Source organism: Bactrocera latifrons, unplaced genomic scaffold, assembly GCF_001853355.1.
Source record: "Bactrocera latifrons isolate USDA-ARS-PBARC rearing strain unplaced genomic scaffold, ASM185335v1 scaffold_250, whole genome shotgun sequence".
NCBI classification, from domain to species: domain Eukaryota; kingdom Metazoa; phylum Arthropoda; class Insecta; order Diptera; family Tephritidae; genus Bactrocera; species Bactrocera latifrons.
The window spans coordinates 330727-345864 of record NW_017536075.1 but is presented as its reverse complement, the minus strand read 5'-3'; the positions used below and the strand labels follow the sequence as shown (position 1 = coordinate 345864).

The 15138-nt window shown below is 34.1% G+C and overlaps 1 protein-coding gene across 2 annotated transcripts in view; it reads left to right on the top strand.

Annotated features, from left to right (window-relative positions):
- Positions 1-4921: 4921 nt before the first annotated feature.
- LOC108969395 (matrix metalloproteinase-2) overlaps positions 4922-15138 on the top strand; it is a 333919-nt gene continuing 323702 nt past the window's right edge. Inside the window, exons 1-2 of one of the 2 annotated variants that reach the window (XM_018934082.1) lie at positions 4922-5192; positions 5817-6111. In XM_018934082.1, the coding sequence (XP_018789627.1) occupies positions 5968-6111 (144 nt within the window). In that variant the 5' untranslated portion in view covers positions 4922-5192; positions 5817-5967. Of the gene's footprint in view, positions 6112-15138 lie in introns of both variants that reach the window. The other variant, XM_018934081.1, reaches the window with a different exon arrangement.

The following is a 15138-nucleotide window of genomic DNA, read 5'->3' as shown; positions in this document are numbered from 1 at the left end:
CACAACTGAACAATGGGCGCTGCACCGCCCATTTTTAGATGACTAACTAAAACATCAAAATCATATAAAATTCGGTGCATAACAAAATTTTGACATTAGTCTTTCACTTTACAGTGTAGAAATCAACTAACAAAGAAAGTGTCGGAATCTATGTAAAGAATATCTTAGAAACATGATATTATGCTTAAAAATTGCTGAAATCGGACCACAACTTTTTAAGCGTGCAGATACCCTAACTAGCTAACTAACGAGCGGCTGTTCAGTTGTCTCCTAGCACCTGGAGAGTCAGGACCAACATTTCCGCGTGTTTCTGTGAGTGCAAGCCGAAAATGCAGCGTTCGTTAGAGTATGCGATTAAATTTCCAGATGTTGGTTTAACAAGAAGTGGTGTGTTTCTGTGGAACCAGGACTTTTTGGAGGGTCGCGAAGAGTCGACTGAGTATTCGTAATTGCCCAGATGTTAAATTTATCAAAATCTGTAGTTCATGACATTGTGGCGGACCCCTTGAACATGTGTGCAAAGATGGTCCCAAAAATGCTCACTGATGACTAGAAAATGTGCCAAGAAATTTTGAACATGTGTGGAAGTGACCCCCAATTTTTGGATAACGTAATCGCAGAATATACAGGAATAAGCAAATCCTTACCTGAAAAGTCCGATGGAAGGCAAGCATTTTGAGACAACAGAGGGGATCCAAGCAGCATGAACCTCGGCTCCCAAGACTATTCCGGAGAATGCCTACCGTGACGCCTTCAATGCTTGGCAATCGCGCTGGCAGCGCTGCAATGACGCAGAATGCACCTATTTTGAATTTTTTAAACAATTGTAACGATTGATTCAATAAATTTTTATTAAATCTACTCAGTATCCTATTACTTTCCGGACAAGCCCTGTATAAATGTTATTTTACTTAAAGTATGGATAAATTTCGCAACTATACTCTGAAATTCAGATAAAATCTTTTCCTGATAATAGTGTTCATATCAGTGAATATGTGAGTTGTTTTAGTGTAAATCAAAGAAACTACGTGAGTATATGACATATAGAGTAAATTAAGAAGACATCAATTTTTATTTTAATAATTTTATCCTTCTTTGAAATAAGGAATGTTTTTTTGTAACGTTTGTCTATTTAATATAAACTTTTGTCGATCGGCAACTAATAATATTTGATTACCTTTGAGCCAATTAAATTGCGAGATTATACCCGAACTTTGCCATTCCTTACTTGCTAGTTCTCTTTTATGGCAAATCAGTGACAAAGTTGTCAAAATCACAGATCGTGTCGTGCATCATCTACTGTCGGTTTGGCAACAGATTGCTCAATATACAGTACGATTATTGTGTAATAAATGGTTGAAGAATTAAAAGAAACAAACTCATGGTAAATAACAATATTTTTTTTTTTTTAATTATATATCGTAATTAATTATTTTGACTTGAAAAATATAAATTGAAATTTTTTATACTAATCCAAACAGCCGCATGAACTCTTCCATGCATTCCTGTGCCCAAAAAATGAGGTGACATTTGAATTTAAACTGCGCGCGTCGAAGGATTTGGAGAACAATTTTTTTTTAAGTTGGTAGTACTTTCAGTCACATTTATGTCAAATTTCATGTCAAAATATTCATTAGTGTTTGAGATACGTGTCGTTTTGTGAGCTGCTAAAAGTGAGTTTTTCGTTTTTTGCGATGTCGAWATTYGTTGAGCAAAGAATTTGCATTAAATTTTGTTTACGGAACCAATTTTCTGCTGCGGATAAGTTGAGGATGGTGCAGAAAGCCTTTGTTGGTCTATTCTTTCGATTATTATCGAATAATGAATTCTGGGTCACAAGATGGGTGATGGTGTTGCGAATAGTATGCTCAGTAGGCCGATTATGTTGACAATAAGTTCAACGAAGCGGGCGAAACACATTCCTTCCAGAACGTAATTTTGGTAATAAAATTTAACAATTTGTATACGTTGATTAGGCGTAAGTCTTTCTATAATGCAATGCCAAATAATACTGAACAAAAATAACATGACAGCAATTGGCGTATAATTTAACTGATACTTACCAACTGTTGATGAGTAATCTGTTGAACACAATGCTCGCGACAGACTGCAAACGACATCTGTGAAATATTATAATACACTCGTTCTTATGGACAGACCTATTTTGACAGCTGCACGACTACAAGGCTGCCAACGATAGTAGGACGACCGTAGAGTTGACAGTAGAGAGATGAGGAACAGTGGTGATGCCACTAATATGTAAAATGTTAAATTACTCAAAGTTGTAACAAATCTGAAGTTATTTTACAAATAAAAGCATAAAATAGCTCTGTTACATCGTTTATAATAACAAGTTTTAATTTAAAACAAATACATATTTACTTATTTTTGGCTTAAAAAATTTCATTTTGAACAAAATATTAAAATTTCATTGAAGTGCAAGGTATTAGTATGGCCACAACGAATTTGTGTACATGCCGGAAATTGTTATGTTGCTGCCCTCTCACAAACGTTCATGTAGTAGGATTCACAACGCCATTTGCAGTTCACTGCTGCATTGTGTTCAACACATAAAGGTAGTTGGTAGACAAAAACATATACATACATACATATGTAAATTCTAAAGGGAACTTGTTAGTCTAGTCCAAGCGTAGCCATTTCCATTGCAGTCTGAAAAGAATAGACTAACTTAGAAGCCTATAAAAATTAAGAAGAGTGGTATGTAAATGTTCTACTACTATTACTAAAAATCTCGAAATTATGTCATATTTTGTTGGACTCACATCCCACACTTGTCTTAATTATTCCCTGATAAGGGTATATTAAGTTTGCCATGAAGTTTGTAACACCCAGAAGTAGGCGTCGGAGGTCCTATAAAGAATATATGTACTTATAATGAATTAAATGATCAGTATGAGCTGAGTCAATTTACCCATGTCCCTCTGTCTGTCTGTCCGTCTGTATATATACGACTTAGTCCCTCAGTTTATAAGAAATTTTAAAATCTCTTCAAGAAGCTGTTCATTTGTCGGAACTACCCATATCGGACCACTATAACATATAGCTGCCATACAAACTGAACGATCGGAATCAAGTTCTTGTATGGAAAACTTTCACATTTGAGAATGTATTTTCACAAAAGTTGGCGCAGGTTATTTTATAAGATAATAATGTAATATACAAATAAATTGTTCAGATCGGCTTATTATAGCATATAGCTGCTATACAAACTGAACGATCGGAATTTAGTGCTGGTATGAAAAACTTTTGCATTTGACAAGATATATGTATATATTCACGAAATTTGGTATAGAATATTTTCTAAAGCAATAATGTAATCTCCGAAGAAATTGTTCAGATCGGTTATCTATAGTATATAGCTGCCATACAAACTATATGATCCTAATCAAATGCTTGAATGGAAAACTTCCTCATTTGACGATTTATCTTCACGAAATTTGATATGGATTACTGCTTAAGGCAATAATATAATCTCCGAAAAAATTGTTCAGATCGGATTACTGTAGCATATAGCTTCCATAAAAACTGAATACAGTGTAGTTACTAAAAGAAATGCACCTGTGAAGGGTATATTAGCTGCGGTACAGCAGAAGTTAACGTTTTTTCTTTATCATTGGTTATAATAAATGAATAGGAAAGACAACATAATCAATATACATACATACATATGTATATACATATCGGTTATTGATAATTTTTGCATTTCTATGAAACATCATGAGTAATTTCATCTTTGTTTAAGTTATAAAAAATCCCAAGTAATATGGACATATGCATGTCATGAATTGAATTTTCAAATAATATGAATTATCTGTAATTGAATTAAATTTTTGATTCTTTGAAAACTGGGTTATTACTGTTACGATAACATGACTAACAAATTATCGTGACTGTATGTATAAAAAGTATACTCGCGTTTATAAATACATTACTCACATAACGTTGAAAAGAGTGAATGAAAGTGAGAACCATTACGATGACCAATTTTACTTAAAACCGCCATCAGTCGTGAATTTCGGTTTTTTATGAAGAGTCTTTTCTCCAGCTGCTGAGACTGCGTTCACACGAATGGTTCTTTGTCGTCCAAACAGGTTTTTCTTGGCAAAGGGACGACGAGAAAGGCGTAAGGACCGTGCTCCCGAACTGTGAATGAATGCCGAATGTATATCAATTGATATATGTATGTATATTGAATTGGATTATTCTTGAAACGTGCTAAGTATATGTTTTAGATAAGGATGAGTAAAAATTAGCTAATCAAAAATACTTTTGAGCACCACGTACAAGATCTTGAGAGCGTGATATGAAAGAAAATTGTCCGCCTCAAGATGGCTGCCTCGTGTTGCCTATATTAACGCAAAAAGAGAATTTGTCGATACTGACAGAGAAAGTATCTCTCTGTGAACACAGTCTCACTCAACTTCATACAAAGCAGCGACTTGTAATATTTTGTGGTGTATATGATCAGCCGTTCACGATCGGGAATGGAATTGATTACACATTCTCTTGGTAATATAAAAAATGCATATATTTGTAAATACCTTAACGGCTGAGAGAAGTTTCTCTTTCGAGTTGATTGAGTGCGCGGAGAGTTGCTTGATTGTGTGGTTTGTTTTACGCGAAGTATAAACATATTGTTTTGTTTATGCATTGTATACAGAATGAACTTATAACTTATATACATATCTACATATATATACAAATGAATACACAACCATTTATGTACAAATATGTTACTCCATGCGTAGATTGAATTGTATTTATGTATAAGCGAATACAAACGGTTTATTTTTGTTTATAAACTTTATATGCAGCACGCAAGCGGAGTCTCTGAGTGTGAACGGCTGAGTGGGTCCGAGAGCCGTTGCTTGGTTCGAATAAAAGTGCAGTAAGCACAGTTTTCAGTTTCGATTTATACGCACGTCGCGTAGTGCCTTTGCAGCTGTTTGTACTTCTATGAACGTGTTTATTTATTAATCAATTTCTGGCACTCATTAATATTGTATAGTAAAAACACAATCAACGACAATTCTTTTTAATCGGACTCCCTGTTACTACCTTCATAATCACAGCAAATTTGAATTCGACGTACATATTTATGTATGTACTTACGTGGTTGGAGAACATCGTAATTGTATTAATACATATATGTATATATACATATGTATCTGGTAATAATTATAGTATAAAAGCAAACAAATCGCTGTTCGGTGTGAATGGATGGGCAAATATCAAATGCTTTAAAATTAGATATTAATTTATGTGCGTTATCGGCTCACTACGACGACCTAAATCGGCAGCTAGAACACATAAATAATTGAATGAATAACAATACGCGGTGACGTCCAAAGTGGTGTTTGCTGCGAATCCTTCACTTTGCGCTTCTTTATGTCCCTCACTTCCAATACGCGACACTGCGCATGTGTTAATTATTTGGTGTCAAAGCGAATGCTGACTAACGTTGGCCATTTGCACAAAAATCTGAAAATAATAAATGCGTTTTTTTAGTATTAAATAATGCCATTATACATCAAAAATTATACGAAAATTAGATTATTATTAAGTGCACCGAGTTCACAAGAAGTAAAAAATCACTTCGTCATCCACATTCAAAGCAAATCTAAACAAATTCTATGAGTGGGTAAATTCAGTGTGTGGATATGTGCGTTTAAGATAATATATACAAATGTTTGCATGTGACGAGTTTTCCTATTTTTCTTTGTTTAAATGGTCTTTATTAAAAATATTAAAGTACGAAGTTTCGCAATTTTATTTCAATATATAATTGCGATTAGATTTGTTTATTGACTATTTGAATTCCGTTGAATAAATCGTTTATATGTAAATACGTACATTCTGTAAACATACATATGTAAGTATAAGAAATCAAGCAACCAGTTGTTCACATCTCAGCACTGCCTGCAAAACACAAGTGTATTCAAAAAAATGTTTCGAAATTCATCAATTCCTATGCCGACTATAATCGCTTTGTTCGTAATAATGGCTGAGCTAATTGCAGCGGCGGAAGGCGTCCCGCGCTATCATCAGTATGCCAACAATGGCAAATCAGCTGTTTCTGAGGATACAGTGGTAAGTGAAAATTTTTTTTATATTAACCGCCAACAACAAATGAAGTCATTAAACAACATTCAATGTGTAAGTTTATTGACCTCAAGTACGAATGTCTGACCGGTTGTGACGTACATATATTTTTTGCGCTTTTATTTCCCAACTCTCCTCTAGGAATGGCGCGCCTTTTCTACTTAAAATATACAAATGTATGTGTGTATGAAGTTGCTTATGGCGCCATGCTGTTGCGTGTTTGACTTATCCTTCGAAGACGTTGTCGTCCATACGCACAACAAACTATACTACATAAACCATGCGTATGTATACATTAGGGTGCTTCAAAAATTTTTTTTAATAATAAAGAATAAGTTTATTAAATTTAGGACTTCGGTCATTCCCAACCCAATTTTCATAATTTTTCTTTAAATTAATTATTAAACTAAATATTAATTTTTTGGAATAATGTTATTTTGAAAATGTACTTTATTTTTATAACATAACCCAACATCTTAGTACCCGCTCTTCTAAATTTCATATTACCGAAATGAAAATGCCGTCGGCATATGTATGTGCAAATGGGATATGTTGCCTCTTCGAAATTTTCATAGAAATGAAAACTGCGCCGTCAAACTGCTGAAGTGACAGTTTATGTTTACTGTCCAAACTAATTAGTATTCCATATATTGTAAGCAATAAGCAATGTGGAGTCTCCACAGGCAATAGGCACGGCAATACGAATACAGTTAGTAAGACATAGATTTTATCCTGTCGAAATGCCCCGTTAGAGTTAAGCTACAGCGCCTGGCTTGAGGGAGGATTATTGTTTTGTCAAACACTAACAATTGAGGGGGTAAGAGTTGGAAAAAAAGTTCAAAATTTTAAACCCTACAAGAATTGTGGCAATCAGTTTACGGGCTATTTTATAATCACAGCTGAAAATATTTTGTCAACACGTAGAATAAAGTTTCTATCATTTACTTATACAATGTTAAATCCAAAAATTTTAAGTGAGTAGATTACAATTAATCTATTCACTATTCTAGGCCTTCCCCACTGTCTTTGAAGATTTATAAATCAATGGTTTTTCACCACCCGATCGAAGCATGTCTTGATAAATGATGTAAATTAGTGATATAATCTGCTCAACAGCTTTAATTTTGTGATTAAGTGTTGGTCTGAATATGGTATTGAGGATACATATAAGGAAGACATCGCTATGTGGAATTGATTAATATATTTCCATAATGAAAAAAAGAAAAATACTTTTTTGCGAATTTATTTCGTAAATATGGAATGAGTAATTTTATTCCGACCATTTGGTATTGTTGAGCACACTTTTGACAATGCAGGGTAATTTTTTTGTAACTTTTTTAGTTTATAGATTTTAGGCGTGTTTTTCTCAAAACTACTTTTTACACATTTTTGGCGTATAAAATAAATCCCACCCACAAAATGGAAAAATTATCAAAGAACTATGGAGAGAAGATTTGATTATAGTTAGACAAATTTTTCTTCGTTTTTTATTTTCGGATAATTTCCAACCGAATTATGGTGAACACTGTAAAGTGTTTTTTTCTCAGGACGTTCTGTTAGAAGCTCTATTAAAGGCTTATGATTCAATATTTCTGTTGGAAAATATTACCCTAGGTTGTCAAAATTATGTTCTATAATTTAAAAAAGGTCCGAATAAAATTACACAATGTGTTTTTTTTTTTTACATTAAAACCTTTAGCCCCCTCTCCTTAATGCATCTAGAATGAAAAGGTATAAAAAAATTTACATATGTATGCACACATTTCTATCTGAAAACCTGTAATAAAAAATTATCAAATGTAAATAAGAGAAGTTCTAAATTTTTTTTATCCGAAATTTGAAAATTATTTTTTATTAAGTATTTCGGGATTAACAAAAATTTATTTAAATGTTGATTGAAGTATACTAATGCATTATTTGCAACCATGATTGAGTTCAGCAGAATTAAAAAATGTCCGATTAATTACTACCAGATAACGTAGAAAAATCTATGTACATACATATATATGCCGCATATTGGTCGTATAAGTCCTAGCCAATTAAAGATGTTTAGCTATTTTCACTTTTCTTTACTAAAAATGTATAAACCATTCTTGTAAATCTATAATCCAAATATCAACAATAAACAACAGTGTATGCACATATGTATGTATGCATTTTAATTTTAATCACATGAATGTTTGTTCTTAAAGGAGTAGTAGTACAAGTAGTATATAATTAAAATCATTCCTTTCACCAGAAAGAAATCTTTGCATTAAAAACACAAATTTCGGTGTAAGTTGAGTTTTTAACCTCAATGTGATGAGTCAGTCACTTTCAACTAATAACAATAATTCAGTCGAATGATGAATAATGACTCCTTCTCCCTATTTGTTTTACCTCATAGTGAGAAGTATTAGACATAATGAATTATTTTTAGGTTAGCTTATGACTTTCCTTCAGACGTTAATAGAGTATTGCGTCGGAGCATCTTTCGGCAATAAAAAAATGCTAATTGGTAGTTCGTTAACCGCAAGTACTGGATTTATTTTCAATATATGTATCTATGTATGTATACTTAAATACGTGATAAGATAAATTTAAATTTTGTTTCGATATGAGTAGTTTCTATTATATACCGATTTCCTTTTCTTTTAATAATTTTTTTTATAAATAAATAATTAAAATTTATTGTGAATATGATATTTTTAAGATTAGTTGAAAATTTCTTTATTTCGTGAAAGGTTATTTGTGATTTGAGCAATTTAATTATAAATATTTACTAGAGCAAACCAAACAGAGAAGCCACTATTGAGTTTTTTACGAAAAACCCTAAAATCAGATGTGCTTTTCTTAACAGAAGGGAGCACTCTCGAGGAATATTAGTACCATTTTATACAATCTAACATGTTATTCGCTTACACAACGTGCAGTGATCACGATCGTAACAAGAAAAAATGATCGTAAAGCAATGAGCAAATGTAGAAAATTGAGTTGGTACACAGATGCAGTACGAAGGACCATTCCGTGTGAAAGTTGACATTTTAAAGAAATTATGTGTAGAATATTCTGTCAATTCCTTAGCCAAGAGTTTCCAAGTGCGTAGAGTGCCGCCTTAAAGAAGTTCGTGTCGCATGCTGAATCTGGCCCTGGAAAGATGGTTTAAACCATCAGAACTATCAAAAATGGAAAAAGCACTCATGAAATGGTTTGCAAAACAACGAGCAAAGAACTTACCTATCACGACTCATACGCTCAAGGTAAAGACCAAATTGGAATCTTTTGCCTTATATAACTCTTGTGTGCTCAAAAGAAACCTGGCACCGGGACAAAATATCAGGAAGGGAAGAATAACTTATATTGTTTGTACGAATGCGTCTGGTAATCATAAAGTATAATTAATGGTTATTCGGAAATCATTGAATTCACGCTCAATTAAAACTTTTGTTGATTTTCCTGTTGTCTCCAAAGGAAATAAAAGTGCTTGGATGCCCTTGGTTTTATTTGAAAAATGGTTTCACAAAACATTTGTTCCACAGTTGTGTAGAGGTTTGTTTATCAATTTTAAATTTCTTAAAACTGCAGGTTAATGAGTTTCTCCGTAGCGAAAATCTTCTCGAAAAAGCTATTTTATTTATAGATAAGGCTCCATGTCACCCCAAAGATGGAGAGGTTAAGAGTACTGGTGGCCAAATATTGGTGATGTGTCTTCCTCCGAATTGTACTGCTGCTGGTATAGCCCATGGACCAGAATGTCATATGGTTTATGAAAATGAACTACAAAACAAGCCTTTTACGAGGAAAATCAGTAGACGAAGCTATGAAAAGCATTAGCTTGAAAGACGCAATATGTTTTTTATTTAACGCATGGAATACCATTAAACTGTCTTCAATTACGTAATCTTTTCAAAAATAGTTTGACATAACAAACGAATGGTATAATGAAGATGACATCTCTCTTTCCGAGTTACGTTTACAACTAGCTGAAGCTATGTATATCCAAAAAACACCATTTCAAGTTTGCTTCAAGAAGTAGAACCATTGCAGAAAATATCCAATTCTGAAAATGGGCAATGGATTGTTGAACCTACTTTAGAGTATTTCGTACAGAATGAAGTTCACTGTGCCGATGATGATAACTCTACTGAAAGGGAAGAAACAAATGACGTTATCCTCAATACGAAGAAAGTTACGTCAGCGGAGACAATATTATGACGCTTCAGAGGCTCAGAAGCAATGTAGTGCCGAACAAGCAAACTTGTACCAAACAATTAAAAATTAAAAATTATTTTAATTCCACAATATATGTATATACAAGTATGTATGTATGCATGCTTATCTACCTATATTAAGTATATACATATGTATGTATATATACTAACATATTTAATTTAAGGATTTTTGAATTGGAATACGTATAAAAAATAAAAAAATATATAAATAAATAAATGTCAGAATTATTTTATATGAAAAAAGATACTTGCTACTTGCAACATCCTCAATATTTGCACCGAACTCAGTTTTCATTACGTGCAAGAATCGAGGTACTACTGTATATACTATAGCAACATGTTGCAAGATTATAATTAAATATGCTTTTAAACGAATATGTGGTCACGAAAAATATTTTTGCACCAATATTTTGTAGAAAATAAAACCTTTATGTTTTTTATGACCCGAACACTTAACGTAAGCTTTCGTTAACTCATTCCTGATCTTTATTCTATAATCGTGCTTTTAATGGCCGTCTTCCCAATATTCATTCAATAACCGACATACATAGAAGTACTATATACTTAGTTAAAATAAATTACTGAATATTTTGATCAAAAAGTTGACTTTTCGAGAAGATTTTTGTCTGTCTACAGATTACATAAATTTTATCACATTGCCAAGATTTTAAGATGGATACGCATAAACACATGCATATACATATGTACATTTATACATATGTAGATATACCATATATTGCTTTAACACTAATACGAGCACATTCCGTTAAGATTGCTATTATAAAAGTGGTCATAATTTTTATCGCTATTTTCATAATGATTTGTTTGCCTTGTCGTTGTGCTGCTCAAATGCTTGGGACCATTTCCATTTTCAATTTCCATTTTTATCGCAAATTAAGAGCAACGCGAATGAAGTCACAGCAACTGTGCTAGCAGTAATCCCCATGCTGTTGTGGTATAACTAGTAGCAGTGGTGCGCACTTCACTTGTGGGTCCGTTGCCACTTTTATTTTCGATCATGAAATGCACTTAAGATGTACAACAACTGAACAAGTAGCACTATCGGAGTGCAGATACATATGTAAGTAACGGAACGAAGAAACAACAGAAGGAACTGCTGATAAAAATAGAAATGGAAAATAAGATTTGAACCGACCCGAGCCATAATTGAAGGCATTGTTGATCAAAGTGTATGCAGCATACACACATGTTTACATCCATATATACATATATGCACATCCACATATTAGTATTGGAGTCTAGCACCTTTCCATTTCAACTTGGTAAACCCACGCACCACAGATAATAAAGTGGAATACTTTCAGATCCTGAAGACCATGAACGTAAGAACTTTAATACCATTTACTTTCGTATTACATATATGAAGAAGTATTTGCAGATCTACGAATTAAATTCACAATTTCTTTGATTATAATTTTTTCAACTACGTATTTATGATATCTTAGAAGATTGGTAGAACGTTTCATCAAGGCAAACTGCGAAAACTTATTCTTTATCGGTTTAACGAGGAACGATTTTTTGAATATCTATTATTTTTTGAATATTATTTTGAATATCTATTGAATATCTATATATTATTATCTATTATGGCAATCGATTTAGTTAGAAACGTTCGTTTTTGTTGAAAACTGATGTGGCCACAAAAAACGTTTGCACTCCATTCAAGCATTTGATTCAGATCATTCGGTTTGTTTGGCAGCTACTTAGTTAACCGATCTGAACAATTCCTTCCGATAATACATTATTTCTATGAACTCACCTAATAATTCCGATCATTCAGTTTGTATGGTTTGTATATAATATAGATAACCGATCTGAATAATTTCTTCGGAGATTACATTGTTGCTTTAGAAAATAATCTATACCAAATTTCGTGAACATATCTTGTCAAATGCAAAAGTTTTCCAATGACATTTGCAAAATTTCAAAACGATATCTTAAAAACTGAGGGACTAGTTCTTATATATACAGACGGACATGGCTAAATCGACTCAGCTCAACATACCGATTATTTATATATATACTTTATAGGGTCTCCGACGCTTCATTCTGGGTGTTACAAACTTTGTGACAAACTTAATATATCCTGTTCAGGGTATAAAAAGAAGGAAACTAGATTTCAGCTACTCATCGCTAGTTGATAACAATCGTAAAATAATAAAAATAGCACTGTCGTCAGAAGATATGTCTAATACAACTATTGAGTTTTGTTCTAGTGCAGAATTGTATTCATTATTAGCTTTAGATAATTCTTGATACCCAGCAACACAAGATTTAGGCTTACGTTGGAATTGTAACACACGCTCCATGTCAGCATAATGGGCAAGAAAATATTGTTCCAAACTTGTTAGCGGTTAAAACCTGGAGGGTTACTCTGTAATGCGATACGAATAAGAAAATGTTCGTATCTTCAATTTTGGACCATAATGGAAATATCCAAAAACAGCGGTGGCAAAAACTAGCAGACTCTGCTGACTAACAAGTCGAAAACTAATTGTATTTCACAATAACCAGATTAAAGTGATGAACAACATAAATTTTAATACACAAAAAACATTTTTGAAACATTGAAAAAGGTAATAAATAAGAAAAACGTAACAATCAAAACAACAAGAGAAATTGAAACATGAAACTGAAAAATTTAAGTTAAATAACTATAATTAACTGCGAGAAGTCGAATTAAAAACTAAAAATTTAATCTGTAATTAATAAAAAAATAAATAAATCTGTAATATTTTTCTTATTACAATGAAATAAAAAATTGGGCTTGTTAAATTTCAAATAGTTCTTTTATTTTAAGTTGAGCTGAGTTACGAACATTTATCATATTTTAATATCATCCCTTATATTTCTAGCGATAGTAATAAAATTACCACTATTAGACAAACCTATTTTAGAGGTGGAAAATTCTTCTAGCTCAAGCGTAATATTAATTTGAACTTCAACTTCAATTTTTTCGTCAATGGTCAGAGTTTTCTCAATGGCATCACTCTTCCAAGATCATTGGGAATCCTATTGTTGGGCTTGCCCGCTCTGTGCGAGGAACCATGATGCCATTGAGGATGAGGAACTGAGATATCTAAATGAAACTTGGCTTGTGGGTTCCTTAGTACAAAAAAAAGATCGAGATTTGAGATGGGCGTAATCGGACCATTACCACGTCCACAAATCACCATTAATCGAAAACACATAAAGTGTCATAACTACGACCTAAATTAAGATATAGAGCTTTAATTTTGTGCAGAGTGTCGCAGTAATAAGAGCACTTATGAGAAAAAAAAATTTTGGAAAAGCCCTCTAACAAGTTTAATCTCCTAAACTACTTAAGCTACAACAACCAAGTTCGACCAGAAGAAATATTGCATTAACTTCTAACTATATCGATGAAATCGGATGAAAACTCTGCTCACTTATTTTTATATTTCTATGTAAGATTGTGAAAATAAGCTAAATCGAACAATAACCACGCCCAAGGGCCATATACTCAATTTCAAATTCTACTTGATTCTTTAAGTTTCCTTCTTCTTAATTGGAGTAGACACCGCTTACGCGATTATAGCCGAGTTAACAACAGCGCGCCAGTCGTTACTTCTTTTCGCTACGTGGCGCCAATTGGATATTCCAAGCGTAGCCTACTCCACTTGGTCCTTCCAACGGGGTGGAGGTCTGATGCATGCTCCTTATCAGTTCTTCGCCACCGTGTTTGAATAGCTCAGCCGGCAATCCATCGGCTCCCGCCACTTTGTTGTTTTTCAGGCGGGTAATTGCTATTCGAACTTCTTCGTGGTCGGGCAATGGAACGTCTGCTCCATAGTCATCAATTGGGGAATCAGGTTCCCTTTCTCCTGACGTTGTGTGTTCACTGCTATTCAGGAGCCTGGAGAAGTGTTCCCTCCATAATCCATTTGGACATCGGTGACTAGATCACCTTTGGGGGTTCTACAAGAGTATACTCCGGTCTTGAAACCTTCTGTAAGCCGCCGCATTTTTTCGTAGAATTTTCGAGCATTACCCCTGTTGGCCAGCTTATCAAGCTCTTCGTACTCACGTAATTCGGCCGCTCTCTTTTTCTGTCTGCAGCTGTACGTAAGGAGTTTGAAATGCCGTCCCAAAGTTCTCTTATACCGAGTTGTTGACGAGTGCTCTCAGAGAGCAGGAGTGCAAGCCGAGCAGAAAATTGTTCGGCTGTTTGTTGCGATTGCAGCTTTTCGACGTCGAACCTTCCTTGTGTTTGATGGCGTAGTTGTCCCGAGGCGATGTTAGGACTTCGGAGCGCATGCACATCTAAAACACTGGAGGCGCGTCTTCCGTCTATCACAACATGATCAATCTGGTTGGTGGCTTTTCGATCCGGAGACAGCCAGGTAGCTTGATGTATCTTCTTWTGCTGGAATCTAGTACTACAGACAACCATATTTCGGGCCCCGGCGAAGTCGATCAGCCTCAACCCATTTGGGGATGTTTCGTCTGACTGAGTTTACCGACCGTAGTGCCAAAGATTCCTTTGCCCACCCTGGCGTTAAACTCGCCAAGCACGATTTTGACATCGTGGCGGGGGCAGCTCTCATAAGTGCGTTCCAAGCGATATGTTGAAGAGCGTTCCACTCATAAAAGCGATATGTTGAAGAACCTCGCATTGATGCGGATTGTGGCTAGACGTTCATTCACCGGAGTGAATGATAGTACTCGGCGACGGAGTCTCGCTCCCACCACGAATCCCACACCAAACTTGCGCTCCTTTATATGGCCACTGTAGTAAATGCCACAAAGACCTACTCGTCTC